This window comes from Phycodurus eques, chromosome 20 (genome assembly GCF_024500275.1).
Source record: "Phycodurus eques isolate BA_2022a chromosome 20, UOR_Pequ_1.1, whole genome shotgun sequence".
NCBI lineage: Eukaryota > Metazoa > Chordata > Actinopteri > Syngnathiformes > Syngnathidae > Phycodurus > Phycodurus eques.
Window position 1 is genome coordinate 4,114,871 of NC_084544.1, and position 15,966 is coordinate 4,130,836.

The 15,966-nt window shown below is 41.4% G+C and overlaps 3 protein-coding genes across 3 annotated transcripts; 1 reads left to right on the plus strand and 2 right to left on the minus strand.

Annotated features, from left to right (window-relative positions):
• Positions 1-729: 729 nt before the first annotated feature.
• On the plus strand, positions 730-4,868 carry LOC133395399 (tropomyosin alpha-3 chain). The gene is made up of 10 exons (XM_061664242.1): positions 730-964; positions 1,051-1,176; positions 2,725-2,858; positions 3,129-3,246; positions 3,326-3,396; positions 3,777-3,852; positions 3,934-3,996; positions 4,095-4,164; positions 4,541-4,619; positions 4,707-4,868. Exons 1-10 carry the CDS (start codon positions 851-853, stop codon positions 4,708-4,710), a joined length of 855 nt encoding a protein of 284 aa, XP_061520226.1. The 5' UTR covers positions 730-850; the 3' UTR covers positions 4,711-4,868.
• Positions 4,869-5,039: 171 nt separating this feature from the next.
• On the minus strand, positions 5,040-12,204 carry LOC133395398 (death-associated protein kinase 2-like). Its single transcript, XM_061664241.1, is given in 13 exon segments — positions 5,040-6,434; positions 6,912-6,992; positions 7,067-7,156; positions 7,235-7,280; positions 7,378-7,530; positions 7,622-7,648; positions 7,758-7,806; positions 8,245-8,374; positions 8,440-8,578; positions 8,894-9,108; positions 9,110-9,116; positions 9,267-9,460; positions 11,696-12,204. Coding segments are annotated over 12 exon segments (1,080 nt in total). The 5' UTR covers positions 9,329-9,460; positions 11,696-12,204; the 3' UTR covers positions 5,040-6,353.
• A 374-nt stretch (positions 12,205-12,578) lies between these two features.
• ssr2 (signal sequence receptor, beta) lies at positions 12,579-15,445 on the minus strand. The gene is made up of 6 exons (XM_061664243.1): positions 15,411-15,445; positions 14,666-14,826; positions 14,430-14,528; positions 13,244-13,352; positions 13,063-13,140; positions 12,579-12,989 (listed from the first exon to the last, which is right to left on the minus strand). The coding sequence occupies exons 2-6, from the start codon at positions 14,824-14,826 to the stop codon at positions 12,879-12,881; spliced, it is 558 nt and encodes a 185-aa protein (XP_061520227.1). The 5' UTR covers positions 15,411-15,445; the 3' UTR covers positions 12,579-12,878.
• Between the last annotated feature and the right edge of the window lie 521 nt (positions 15,446-15,966).

The window sequence follows — 15,966 nt, forward strand, 5'->3', positions numbered from 1 at the left end:
ATATATATATATATATGGGTGCGTGTGTATATGTACGTAAAATAAATAAAACCATTTTAAAAAAAGTGTGGACAAAATTGAGAAAATATTTAATGGGGAATTAAATCAAGATGTTGTTCTAAATTATTTAATATTCTTAAATTGTATTTGAATTAAATAAAAAATATATACACAAAATAAATTAATAAACAATTAAAATTAAAAGAACACAGTGTGGAACAATCTTCTAACGTAATGTTATTTATGACATATATAAAAATGTATAAATGCATTTTAAAAAATTACTTGAAGAGCTGAATGTCCTACAAAAGTGTAAAAATATTTAACACAAATTAAAATTAAATTAGAGCAGGATGCTTCGAGGGCAAGGACAAATTTAACTGAAAAGTAACTAAACATTTTAATAAAAGGGTGCGGAAAGTTTAGAATCAAAGAGAAAATTAGATCAATTTCAAAAAACAATTATCTAAATAAAAAAATAGTTAAAACTCAAATTAAATACATTGAATTAAATCACATTTTAAATTCAATATAAATGTTTCATTCAATTAAATTGGAGGGACAAATTGCTGGAAGTGTGAGGACATAGTGAAATAAAGAAAACGAAAAATTAAATGAGAAGACCAGGATGCTGTAAATCAGGGTGTGTCCAAACGGTGGGTGCGGCCATTGGGATGATCCCGGAGTGGGAACGTCCCCTCCTCGTCTTCCCCCCGTATAAAGGTCCGCCCTCCATCTTGGTCAGAGTTTGGTGTCTCAGCCCCGTCGCCAAGCTTTGGCATCCGTCGTCCCGTCCGTCCGTCCCTGTCATCTCGTCGTCGTCCCTAAAAAGTAAACCGAGTAATCCAAAATGGAGGCCATCAAGAAGAAGATGCTCATGCTCAAGCTGGACAAGGAGAACGCTCTGGACCAGGCCGAGCAGGCGGAAGCCGACAAGAAAGCGGCCGAGGACAGAAGCAAACAGGTGCGCCGCGAATGCGCTGAAATGTTTGGCTGCCGCGAATGCGCTGAAAGCTACAAATATGGCCGCGTGATGTTTTCTCCCCGCAGCACGAGGACGAGCTCCTGCAGATGCAGAAGAAGCTGAAGGGGACGGAGGACGAGCTGGACAAATACTCGGAGGCGCTGAAGGATGCTCAAGAGAAGCTGGAGGTGGCTGACAAGAAGGCCGCTGACGTGAGTGACGCATGCACGCGCACAAAAACGCTTTTGTTTTTCACCCAATGAAAGCTAAGCAAAGCTTTTTGAATATGGTCATATCGCCTGATAAAAGCTGCCAGTGTAAATCAAGCCTCATCAAGCCACACTGTGCATTCCATTCTCCTCATGCTCTGGATGGAGACCCCACCCCACCCCCTGCCCCCAACACACCCACCCACACACACACACACACACGCGCACACACACACAGCTGTCGAGGGGATTCAGAGCCCCTGCCTGGGCCATGATGTCAGCCGCTAAACCTCGACTCGTAGCTTAACAATGCCCCCGCTCCTTTTTAGGCGCATCCCACGCGAGCCCGTGCCAGCGCTACCTGATAGCGTCGAATGCTAAATGAGCCGACAGTGCGCCTCCATCCACGTTCGGATACAGTGGAGATCAAAAGTCTACACACCCCTGTCCAGATGTCAGAAAAAAAATGAGAGCAAGCTAAATCATTTAAAAGCATACTAGAACATCGGAACTTGATTTGATTCATCAGAGGCACTTTGAGTGGTTGCAGGTGTTTCTGCTGACTCCCATTTAACGTGTGTTTGAATCTGATTGGTGAATTCCGAACACAGTCTCAGTTTGTAACCAAGAAACCGTAACTATAACTCAGTACCTCGGGCTAATGGTAACTAGGTAACTGTAATTGTAACTATGCATTAGTAACTAAAGCAAAGTCGAGGCCATGAACAGCCTACTAGAACATCTGAAGTTTGAGGATGATCAGAGGCCTTTTAGATGGCATTTATATGACAAAAACCTGGCATTTCAGCAAGGGTGTGTAGACTTCTGTACTATCGTTTTATACTGTATCGGAATCAAAAGATCACTTCTCATATCATTTTGTGATTATTTTTGTAAAATAAATTATTAGGTTTATATTTTATATCAAATATATTATTGTTTTGAAAAAATATAATGTATAAGAGCATGTCAACAATATTTATTTTGTAAAACATTCTATCTAGCAAATTTGTTGGCATGTTAAAAGAATGATATTGTCAGTGTTTTTGGGATACAATTTTATATTTTAGCTTTTTAATGAGTATTAAGGTAATAAAGGTGTAATGTATTCAATTTAATGTATTGTAAAAATATTCAAATTGTGTATATTTCCCAAAAATATATATGCAGCAATTTTAAAAAAATGCGAGATATGTGCGTGTGTGTGTGTGTTTGTGTGTGTGTATATATATATATATATATATATATATATATCCATACATAAAGGTATGTTTATGTATTTATCGAAATATCGATTTTATTTGGTCATTCTTATATATACGATAAAGTATAAAGTTATGTATAATATATAAAATAATGTAATATGTATTTTATGCATTTTATTTCTCGAAAATAAAGTGGATTGTTTATATTGTTACTATTCATTTCAATATATAAGCGATAAATTGCAGCTATTTTCCATGAAAACTGTGAAATTGTCCCATTTCCAAGCTTCGCTGCGCCATTTTGTGTGACTCAGCCTGTACAATTTGTGCGTGCGCGCGCGCGCAGGCTGAGGCGGAGGTGGCGTCCCTGAACAGGCGCATCCAGCTGGTGGAGGAAGAGTTGGACCGAGCTCAGGAGAGGCTGGCCACCGCTCTGCAGAAGCTGGAGGAGGCCGAGAAGGCGGCCGACGAGAGCGAGAGGTAACGGTCCGGCCGGCACCGTGCAGCTAGCGTGTACGCAATCCCGAACGCATGTTACATAAAGGACAGTAGTCGCTGGTTAAATTACTCGACACGAACAAACCAGCAATTGCATTAGCTGGCGTACTAGCCTAAATAACACACTAGCGCAAACCTGAAGTGACATCGCGTACTGTATATGCAAACAAATATTAGCAGTAGAACTTGCACCAACGGCATGAAGTCAACTTGAGTGGGGTTCGCTCGCTATACACGCTTGCGTGCGCGCAGAGGCATGAAGGTGATCGAGAACAGGGCCCTGAAGGACGAGGAGAAGATGGAGCTCCAGGAGATCCAGCTGAAGGAGGCCAAGCACATCGCGGAGGACTCGGACCGCAAGTACGAGGAGGTGAGTCGGTCGTCGTGTTGTGGACTTCCTTCCCGTGAGGAGGCGGGTCGGTAACGGCGCGGATGTCGCGATGGTGCAGGTGGCTCGTAAGCTGGTGATCGTGGAAGGCGAGCTGGAGCGCACGGAGGAGCGAGCAGAGCTGGCCGAGGCGTGAGTGTCTCATCGCGCATCTGCTTTTCATTCATACTCACCTCCTCGTCCAATTGGACTTTACATTCTCATCATTTTGTCTTTTCTTATTGAGCCAGCTATCTCGTCACGTAGCCACCTAGCTACAAAGGTTGCTACCTACCTATCTACTTAGCTTCCTACGTAGCAAGTGAGTGACCAAGCTACTTACTTAGCCTGCTACCTACATCCCTACCTACCCACTTAGTTCATTTTACTACAACCTACCTACTTAGTTAGCTTGTATTTGGTTAGCTAGCTAGCATGGTAGGTAATCAGTTTGCTAACTGCCTCGCTACTTGCATATCTTCTTAGTAATAGAAAAGAAAACAGTAGTTGTTTTTTTTTCTACTGCACTCCAGTAAATGCGCCGAGCTGGAAGAGGAACTGAAGAACGTCACCAACAACCTGAAGTCCCTAGAGGCTCAGGCGGAGAAGGTAAACCTGAAAACAGTTTATGCGTCATTTCAACAATTCCCGAATTTCACACGCTCATTTGAGTGAATTTTGTCCACACAGTACTCCCAGAAGGAGGACAAATACGAGGAGGAGATCAAGATCCTGACAGACAAGCTGAAAGAGGCGAGAGAGGATCTTTTTTTTTTTAATTTATTTTTCTACATACTATAAATGCCTTCGATAGATTGAAATATTAATATGTAATGTTTTGTGTTGTTTAGGCTGAGACCAGAGCTGAGTTTGCTGAAAGGTCTGTGGCCAAGTTGGAAAAGACGATTGATGATCTGGAAGGTAAAAAAAAAAAAAAAAGTTTTTTTTTTTTTTTTTTAATTTATATGAAAACGTATTCACGTTCAGTTATGTTATACATCATGTATTTTACAAAGTGATTATTAGCTGATTATTTTATTTTTATAATTTAATATTAAATTATATAATAAAAAAATATATTTAATGTAATGATAAAATTATTTAGTTTTTGTAAAAAAAAATCTACAATGTATTTTAAATACGTTTTATTTAAAAAAAAAAACAAAAAAAAACACTTGTATGACATTTTAAAACGTTCCTTAAAACATCGCCTGCCCATAAATAATGCTTAGACAAACGAAAGCCTTGACGACCAAAAGCAGCCCGAATTGCTCATGTTGCTCACGTTGCGTTCCAGACGAGCTGTACGCGCAGAAGCTCAAGTACAAAGCCATCAGCGAGGAACTAGACCACGCGCTCAATGACATGACCTCCATGTAAGACAAACATTACATTGACATTTTTAGGGTTACACATTTACGGACAAATCTTTTTGTGTGTGTGTGTGTGTGTGTGTTTTCTAGCTAAACACCCAGGAAGCCCCACTCCCCTCCTCCTCTTCCTCCACCACACGTCGTTTCTAGCACTTTTACACTTTTTTGCAAAATCCCACCCAACAGTTTCGGTGCCGGTCAAACCTTTTCTTTGTAATTCTTTGTAACGATATTAAAAACATGAGGAAGGTCTTGCTTTTCATGCTTGTGCTAATATTTTAAAACATGGAAAAACAACGGGAATAAATGTGTTCCCAGCGGTCCTTCAATGATCTAGACCAGTAGTTCTCAAACTTTTTACACCAAGTACCACGTAAAAAAAATCATTTGCTAAGTATTCATCAAAAACAAAAGACAAGAGGATTGTAGTCCTGGAAGTATATTTAATATTCTTGTAAGCCATTATGCACTGTTAGAACATTAACACGGTGCTAAAATATAGGGAAATAATAATTAAAAGAAACCTTCAAAATGGTTAAGTTCCAATGTATAGCACATAAACCTCAAATAAAACTGTACCCATAGAAATGCTGAAAAACAAACAAGTAAATTCAACTCTATTGAACTTAGAAGTAAATGTAGCATGTAGCTGACAGCATAGCATAAGGAGCTTGACTTTATTTTACATACAGTTAAATTAAATCAGACTACAAAATTTCCTTGTATCCATTATGCCAGTGCCTGCATGCTAACATTGTTGCTACACCAAGGTTGGAGTTGTTTTAGCTCACCATTTCATTAAGATTAAAATGCTAACACAAAATTAGCATGTAGCTAAAAGGGAAAAAGTGATGGAAAGCATAGCTTGGACAGTTAATAAAGCAAAGATTCGGTCCCTTATTATTTCTTAGGGGTATAACAATGCTAATATGGAAACACACAACACAAAATATGTCTTAAAAAAGAAGCGATAGTCTGTAGTGATTTAAAAAAAAATTATTACATAATTATTATAATAAATAAATAATCATAAATAATTATTATTTATTATTATTACAAAATAATAATAAATTACATAATTACATTTATTTTAGATTGCAACATGCTTTTTAAGTGGGTTGCATTACTTGGGGAAAAAAAATTGACATAACCACAAAATTCTAAAAACAGACAGTACAATAATATACATGAGATCAAATGAATTATCATGTTTACATGACAGAATATTCTTCAGAAGTGCTGCACAAAATGGCTGCGTGGTGGTGGCCATGCTACTGCAATGACAGGTGAGTTGAGGTAGGAATGTTGTTGAAGTGGAATTTCAACAACATTGCGCTTTTTTGGGGGCGCGGGGGGGGGGGGGGCAGGGGTCATATAATGCATGGAAAAATAAAGGGAAGGTTTTCCTTCTGCGTTTTTTTTTTTTTCCACTCGTATTTCTCATCACAGGACAGAATTTAAAGCAGGAATTCATCCGAGGGTTTATTCCATATCATGAAAACCCAAAAGTGGCACTAGTAGTGGAAAAAAGGGTGCCCTAGTCGTTTTGCTAGTGCACTCAATTGTCTTACAAGTAAGGATTAAGTGTGTACATGGACAATAAGATGGATATCAAGGAGTTGGACGAAGCGCTTAAAACTTTCTTTAGCAACAACATTCCACTTTCCAATTTCATTTCCAAGTCAAACCAGTCCATCCTTTGTTTCACCGCTCGCCGCTGCCCACCTGCGGCCGACTCTATGAACTGCTACTGAGTCGTCTCCGTAGCAACGATGCGGGTTTGCTACCCATGTCCTCCGTGTCGCTTTCACATTGTCTCTGCAATAGAAGGAGCAGCAACTATTACCACAGCTTAGCAGGGGACCTTCCCTACCTCGTTTTCTTGCTGTTAATGACGCTGCGTAGTCTTCCCGTAGACCTCAGTGCTGCCCCGCCTGTTGTGGCACAACGGGGTACTACACCGTAGGCGCGCAACTCTGAATTTAGACTTCCCAAAAAGAACCCGGAGGTGTTCATATTTCCGTAATATTTGTATGGAAAATGTTCGGAATGCGTATTAAAAATCTGCAATATGGGTCAGGGGGTGAAAAATTAAACGCAATACAGTGGAGGAGCATTTTATATGAATTATCACATAATGGTTGTATCTAGTATCTTTGGCTAAAAATCTGTGTAAATGAAAACCTAGCCCTTTTTTGCTTATTTTATTATTATTATTATTTTTACTAGTGCTCTTGTACTGATGTGCGTGTGGTTGTACCTAATGAAGTGTGACTGCTCAGTGTCTTGATTTACCTCTGGTGTATCTGAGCTGCCTTTACACAACAGTTTTGCGCGGACCAGACGGTTGCAGATCCAGACCATGTTGTAGGACATCTGGAGATACAAAAAAAAAAAAAAAATTACTATATTAAGAGCCACACAAATAATTGGAGGAGGGGGGAGATTACCTTCCACTTCCTTCTGGCGTTGAACTTCTTGAAGTTCTTCATATTGATGGAGGAACGATTCCTTTTGGCCTTCTGTTTGCGCGTCAGGGGCTGCAACACAAACAGTTGAGTCGGCACCCAAAAAACCATTTTGACAGAGAAAAATACAACGTGGAAGACGCTACTAACCTTGATCCACGGGTGAAGCAGACACTGCTCGGCCGTCAATCTGTCACTGCAACACACACGTTTGAAAAATACATTGTATAAAAAAAATAGATATAAATAGCCGTGAAATATGAATGTTTGCTGTAAAAGCAGACTACAGACACCTGGGATTCTTGAGCAGGAGTTTCTGGATGAAGTCTTTGGCTGTGCAGCTGGTGGTGCTGAAGCACTGCGGGTCAAACTCGTAGTCCACGGCCAGGACGTTCCTCAGCGTGTCTTCGTCCGTGTTGCCCTGGAACGGCGACATGCCGCTCAAGCTGAGGAAAACGGCGTAGGGACATTTCTGTAAAACCACAACCCGGTCTGTTCGTTGACGCCGCACGTCACGCCAAACGTCTCCCAACTTACAGTATGTACGTGATGACTCCGATGCTCCTGAAGGCAACAGAGAGAATGCGAGCGTCAAGGTGAGGGAAAGCCCTTCACGAATCGCAGCGTGCAGGACGTGCAAAGTGCAAGGACGGGAAGCGCGCGGCATAATCACCACATATCTGACGCCGTGCCCAGGGGTTCGCCGTTGACCACTTCTGGGGCTGGACGGACGAAGACGGGACGGAAAATGTTACCACCGACTTCAATTCTGATGTAAAAAAACTATCATTATGAATGAAAATATGAAGAAGATATCATATTTTACATTTCTATAACAAGGAAAGCATTCAGACAAACATTATTAGCATTTAATCGCTTACAACTGTTTGTTGTCAAACATTTATTTAGGAACAATTTATGTAGAACTTGTGTGCAATACTTTTATATTGAATCATTATTTAAAAACTTTAATTGAATATAATAATGAATAATATGATGATAATAAGGATCATACATTAAAGTAACGTTTAAAAAAAAATTCAAATAACTATGGGCTGACCATTTTGCACAAGGCTTACAAAATAGTCAAAAAGGGTGTGTATCTAAGTTTGGCAACTCAAAAGTGCACAAAATATGTAAATAAAAAGAGCGGGGCTCACCGATGTACTGAGGGGTGCCACTTGTGCTCTTGTACTCCTCGCCGGGCACAAAATGGTGCGCGAGGCCAAAGTCAATGAGTTTGATGTCGGGATGCGGCGACTCTTTGTCCGACAGCATGATGTTTTCTGGCTGAAGGGGAGAGAAACGAGGTCAACGTACGGTTATATACGCTGCGTGTTGTCCAAACGCGCTACCTTGAGGTCGAAGTGGCCGATGTTCTTGCTGTGCATGAAGCCCAGCCCGTCCAAGATCTGCTCCATGAACTGGATGGCCTCGTCCTCCGTCAGCATCTCCTTCTCGGCGATGAAGTCGAACAGCTCGCCGCCGCTCACGCTGGAATTCGGCAACGAAAGGTGAATGACATACACGTACAATACAGGCAAAGTGCACTACACCGGCTAGAAGCAGAAACATACTTTCAGTTCCACTTTTGACGGCGCGCAAGGTGAGGTCAAAGACCACCAACAGTGCAGGACATTTCAAACAGACAAAATGGGTCACAGCAGTTTCGAGTTTTTTTATTTTAAATGTGAAGTTGGTGAGTGACAGTTTCATCAACCCTTTAAAAAAAAAAAAAAAAAAATGAGTCTGCAGCTACTACTTTTATCCCAGCTCACAAGTACCGTTCTAAACATCTGGTCGACTCACATTTCCAGGATAAGCACCACCTCCGAGCGGCTCTCGAAGACATCTTTGAGGGCAACGATGTTGGGGTGGTGCAGGGCCTGGATCACCTCCACCTCCTCCTCTACGCGGCTCCGCTCCAGGCCCAGTCGGCTGCACGAGTTCTTGCGCAGCTTCATGAACTTGCCCGCCCAGTACGTACCCGTTGCCAACTCGCGGACCCGACGGACTTCACCGAAAGTGGCCGCTGCGTAATAGGAGAGGCGTTCCAGAGAAAAAAAAAAACAAGCTTGAGGTAGAGACACATGCTTCAGGAATCCCACAAGGCTATATTCAAGAGCCCCAGGTGTTTAGTTTAAACATAATTTTTAAATTAAATCAGTGTCCTCGTCCCTACCTTCCCAATATTTCCCCGATCTCGTAGAAGTCATCCACGTTCTCTGGCTTGAACACGGCCATGCCGACTCGCTTCACACAGGTTCTTCTTCTTGTCCGGTTAATTTATATTTAACCACAAGTGGCCGCATGATCATCCACCACGTCTGCACCTGATCAATGACCAGCATCCAATAGGTTGAAGACACAGCTACCCTAAATAAACGGCAAAATACTTTTTAAAGCTAAAGTATCATTATTGTTATCCATGTGTTTTTACATGTATTGTTTAAAAAATAAAAGAAAGCGAACAAAAAAATAGTAATGCAAAATTATTATTGTTTCGTGATTAAAACTACAAATGTATTCACTTGCATTCCTGAACAGAAACATTTCTTAATTTTGGATATTACCAAAGGGAATTCACTTTTGAAATCCTGTTCAATATGGTAAAACTTGAATTAAAAGCATCTGCAATCAAGTACCTCGTGATTCTGGATGCCCTCTTTAAGTTTCCAATAAATTTGGATTTCCGAACATTCCATTCAGAGTGCTTACACCCATCCCTGGTTAATACATATATATATATATATATATATATATATATATAATTGAACAAATTGATGAGTAAAATTTTGATGAAAAGGACGGCAGGCTACGATAAGTAAGCTAACATTTAGTTTAACCCGCCTTAAAAGTATGAGCACATCGGTTGTGTTCGACTTCCACTTTCCGTGTCACACTTCCCTGGTTGCGGCACGCGTCTACAGTTAAACCATCCGAGGTGACCTGTATTTGGGCAGCATGTCATTTGCACGGGAAAAAGAACCAGAACCAAAACAAACAAACAAAAAAACAGACAGGATGTTTGTTTAACTCAGAATGACAGCACAGAACCAATATTAGTGTGCTTTCCAATGACCGTGACTGTCCCTTTACCTTCACTTCAGTTTTGTAATATTGTGTTAAGCATGAGCATAAGCATGCCCCCCCCCCCCCCCCCCCAATCTGCCATGTTCTCCTGTTTGAAATCCAGTCAATTAAGGAGTCGCCAATCTCCAGAGAATGGCGCACACATGCGCCAATGTCATTTCCTCTGAAGTGTTAGTCACGTAATTACTTCACTTTTATTGCATCAACTCTTTCTCTGACAAGTACGTGACGACACGTTCCGGAAAGTCAGGAAATTTACAACCCAGGTGCTGCGACCCACTACAAAGGTGTCATTCTGCCTGGAAAAACTCAGATTACAAACATTTGGATGATTATTATTTCGTATTTTGTCGATTGTAAGGGAATCGGTTGTTGATTAAGTGCTTTTTTTTTTTTTTTTCTTATGCTAAGTGTCGCACTGAGCAGAATAATGCCACCCAGTTGACCACAGCGGGCGGCCTCCTGCATTGGCATTCGGCACTCCAGCTGCGAACCCGTCAAATTATATTGAGCCGGCTGTCATTTTCACTGTCCTTCCAAATCATCATTAGCGCAGTGTTGAATCTTCTTTTTACGGAATTTTGCGTTGCTAAACATGATCATCTTAACTCTTTCCAAGGTCCTCAACATGCACCGATTTTATGCAATCGCGTGTATCCTGGTGAAAATGTACGAACTGTATCTTAGGGGTCGGCCTATCGAAAGTCACTCAGTAGCGCCCCCTGGAAAGTTGGGGGGGGGGGGGGGACAACAGGCATGGTTTCGGTTTAAAACGCGAAATTGGCTGGCTGTGTCTATCAGAACAGGACGCGCAAAAAAACAAAGTCTCAAGTACCCATGTTTGAAATACAACAGGAAGTCGTCCATTTTGGTTTGGTGGATTTGGGGAATTCTCAATGAAAAAGACGGGGGTTCACCGATTGGCGTGAAATTCCTCGACCGTGACAGAACATGGGGAGGAAAAAAAAAAAAACAAGTCTCAAGGACCCATTCCTTGAAATTGAACAGAAAGTCCATTTTGTTTCGAAGCAGACATGTTGGATGACGTTTTCTATGATACGCTGCGAAAAAGGGGGCGTGAGAGCCCCTTCATCACCACCTGCAGTTTTAATATTATTTTGTTCGTTCAACACTTTTATTTGATTTATTTATTTTTTTTTTTTATTTCAGTTAACCCAAGATGTACTTTGTTTGCCATCAACTGACATAAGACAAGTCATGAAAATGTGTATTTTTGGGGAGTCTAATGGCTGGTGAACAAGCAGCCATTGTGACAAAATGTAACATTGGCACTCTTTATGCCATTCAAACGGAAAAAAAAAACACCACCACAGGATTAAAAGTGTGATAGTTCGAATATTTGCGTGCGGTGTCTGGGCACGTTCATCTTGTGTCAACCTGTTGTGACACCTCGACGAAACGGGCGCTATACAAATCACATCACTTGTAAATAACACGACGGATAGAAAAGAAGTGGATAAAAAGAGCAGCGAGGGGGTCTGAGGGGGGCTTACTCACCCGGCGGGAGGTGCGTTGCTCTCGGCGGGGTTCCCGTGGAAATGATCGCTTGAGTGTCAAGCTCACGACGGCCACCGACGACGTGAGCTTGGGAATGCGGAAACGTCTCGCAGCGTCGCTGATGTCACGTCCGAATGAACCGTCACCGGAGACGGCAGTTTTCGGTTCCCGGCGACGATTCGGCCGTGGAGGGAGACCCCGCCGCCGTTTTCGTCTTATTTGGCTCGAAAGAGTTGAACAGGAAACGAATCTTTATTATTATTGTTGTCAATGACGATTGACGCGCACTTCCGGGGTGCAATCCGGGTTTCACAATAAAATCGAAAGTATTTCAAAATAGCCTTTTTTTCAACGTTAAACAGCCAATTAACATTTTAAGCTACTAAATCGCATTTGGTAGAAGCGTCCAATGAAAGTAAATCTAAATGGGCTGCAAAACATTTAAAAACAAAAAAAAAACATTTAGAAGCTGTTATGTATAGTTTACAAAGTCTAAAAAGCATAAAATTGATTTTATGGTTTAAAAGCATGTCCATCTATATTCATAAAGCTAAAAAAAAAAAAAAAGTCTATGGCACCCAATACTTAATAAAGTAGGAACTGATGGTATTTAAGTGAATATTTTGACTAATAACACAACTCGTATAAAGCTGTTAGTGTTAAAATGTACTCAATAAGAGCCCAAAACACTCAACAAAGGGGAAACGTTCAGCAATAAGGGTGCGTAACAAAGAATGAAATGAAAGGAACTATTTGTGCATAACTGCTTTCAGCGGATTTTACAATTAACACGCTGTTAGTTGAGTGTCAACATTGTGCTTTCTGGGTAGTATTCAGTAATAGAGGTTAACATAAGAGAGTAAACAAAACAATCACAACCCGGTTTAGTAAAAAAAAAAAAAAATAATTCAATTTTTATTCATAGTGAAGTCTAACAACTTCAAAACTGAGTTCAATATACAGTTGCAAACGATAGAAACTGTCACTGTAATTGTTCTCCCATTAAGAACCTCCTTGTTGACATTTAATCACTGGCACACCTTCTCGCTCCCAATATGGGTTATTAAGCTTCTCAGACCTCCTGCGCCCACTTAACCCCTTACAGACCCTCCAGTCTGAAACCCTTTATATTAAAAAAAAAAAAAAAAAAAAAAAAAAAAAGTAATTTCCCCCCCCCGCCCCCTCAGTTCTTCTTAGCCTTGGGAGAGTCGTACTTCCTCTTGCTGGAGTACCAGAGCATGAACGGGATGCCGATGGAGGGGAGGGTCATCACACCAAAGGCGGCCCAGTCCAGCTAGGGAGAGGGGGAGGGGGGAAAAAAACTGGTGAGTGTGGAGACAACAGGTTTCTTTGTGTGCGTTTCTTACATAATGCGGGGAAAAGCGGCGGTCGAACTCCCTCTGAGCAAGGATGCCGCCCTGCCCAGGGGCGCTGGTGTAGCCCACCTATAAAGCGTAAGAAGCGCCTGTCACTTCACAGTCAACCAGCTTTCACAATTGATAGAAGTATAAAAAAAAAAAAAAAAAAAAAAAACGAAAATAGTCGTACCACAACTTGTCCGCCTTCCTGAGCCAGGTAGCTGACGGAGGCTGAGGTGAAGTTGAAGTAGCCGGCTTTCAAGGGGCGCAGCACGACGGTGTGGGACACGTTGCTGGCTCTGAACGTCCCCCCAAAAGTTATGGTTGACAACATGAAAAGAAGAAAGAAACTCACTCTACAGCGCCCCCTGTAAAGTTTAAAAAAAAAGAAAAAAAAAAAAAAGAAAAAAAGAAGATAACCCACACATCAGTTTCACTCATAAATTGCGTGGACATGGCTTTTTTTTTTTATAGGAAAACGATTCCGCAAATAGTGCCCCCCCACCCCCCAAAAAAAGAAACAGAACAAAAAATTTTTTTTTACAAAAATTTCAATTACTGAGAACAGTTACCCCCAAAAATCCACAAATAGATGAAGCACAAGTATGCGGGGGTCCACTGTACAGTACAGTATATTGTACATGGAGCCGCAAAACCTGATCCGGGTTTTTTTCCATTGCAGCACATCTGTAAATGTTCAGCGCGCAAATCGCTTAGTGCCCAGCGAAAAGTCTCCATATGTAATTTTTTTCCCACGATGTCCACTTGAGTTGGGCTCGGCTGCCTTAGTGGGACGACCGTTTTTTTTTGTTTTTTTTTAGAGGAACTACAACAACAAACGTTTATTGCGGAAAAACATAAAATCCGAAAATGACATCAAACAGGAGCTCGTCGACTTGTTGGTTAGCACATCTGTCTCACGGCTCCGAAGTTCTGGGTTCAAATCTCGGCTCCTGTGTCGAGTTTGCATGTCTTGACTAAGTTTTCTCCACGTACTCCGGCTTTCCTGCATGTTAGCTTCATTGGAGACCAATGAAGCTAGCTTTTTTTGGAGACTAAAGCTAAATATACAAAACGGATAGATGGCGGTTACTAAAATAATAGATGTTTGCTTCTCTGAAGTTGAAAAATCGATTAAAAAAAAAAAAAAAAAAGAGACTCAAGTTTCCTACGATATCAATTCTCTCGGTGGTGCTTGTGCACAAACGCATCCAGTGGATCACACAAAACAAAGCTGACAGTTGGATAAATGCGTGTCAGTGTGGATCCAAGGTTAACCAGGAACACGAGCGTGTGCGTGGTGAGCTGTCAACTTAGATTTTTCTACTTGAGCGCTTACAACAAACCCCAAACTAGACATTCGCTTTCAAGGATACGGCGCAATCCGGTCCCATTTCACGTTCAGCATGCCCGAAACGATTCCAAAGTCCTCGGGAGGGAAGGAATCGTCAGACAGCTCCACCTCCAGAGCAGCGCTGCAAGGGTTCATTTCACACGTCATACATTTCTATCAGAATAATTGAGGATTGAATCAGTTGAATCACAGATTGTAAAAGTATCGGGTCGCTGCAGTCCTAGTTCCGTGTACGTCACGCAAAGATCATATTCCCACCTGGAGCCCACGTTGTAGAGGTTGTACTGCAGGGTCAGGTCTCGGCCTTCCACGTGGTAGCGGTTGAGCAGGGACTTGGAGGCCAGCAGACGGGCGCCCTCCTCTCCAGAGCCCAGGGCCAGCAGCGCCAGGACCAAAAAGACGTGCAGCAGCTTCATCATCTGCAAGGCACACGTCACACTGGCTACTAACACGGCGAGAGTACAACACGATACATCATTGAATTGTGACGAGTTACCATCTAGTGCAGCTAGCGTCTAACCACGAGTGCAAATGTAGTAATACTAACATTTCAAAGGCGGCCTATGTAGAATAAAAACAACATGGATTTGATCAATGTTACGTGGAAAAGCAAATGCTAGTTAGCTATCAACGGACAGAGTCGCAACTGTTGTAACAACGCGGCTACAAAAATAATAATTATTATTAACGTATAGTGTACACTTAAGGTCGGGCCAACGTTATGCTTTACGACAATTGTTGGCTTGAAAAAGCATTTGATTCACTGTCCGTTCAAAGTTCAGCTCGCTAGCATCCAGTAGATTGCCAAAGACGCTTACGTGGACCAGACCACACGAGAGCATTTGCATTCAAACAAAAAAGTTTACACGAACAGCGCTATGAAATGTCACACTGCCCTCGGTGTCGCGTGCAAGTGCAAGTGCCTGCTCCTAAAAGTGTTAACGTCGAATTAAAACGCGCAATTTGACGAAGGAAAGAGGAAATTACAAGCGGAGATGGTTACCGTGTGTAGCTTCTTCTTTGGGGCAGAGGAGCAAAGGAGTTTCGGACGCGCATGCGCGGAAATTGAAAATTCCCGTTGCCATGACGTGTACCGGCAGGCACGACATGTGGGTCGTCGATTCCACAGCGCCCTCTAACGCATTGGCGGCGATATGGTTTCCTCTGTGTATATATTTTCATTTGTAGTATTATTAAAACACATTTATAATAAATGATAATCATAAAAAAACTTAAAAATATAGCAATAAAAACATAAAATAAGATGTTTCATACACTGTAAATATTGGCGTTTATTATAATTAGTCAATATGTCATTTTATCGGTAGATAATTTATTTATCCACAAGGAAAATTCAAAGGAAAATTGTTCTTTGTTCAAAAACATGAAAAAGTAAACGACGAGGATATTTTTTTTGTCAAACCACTGTCAATATTGTCAATAATATTATACTTCTTACTTTGCACGAATTGTACAAATATTACTGTACCATTATTAAACTACATTTATTACTTACCATACACCAACGTGCAGTACCTTAATCTTCTGTGATTTTTATG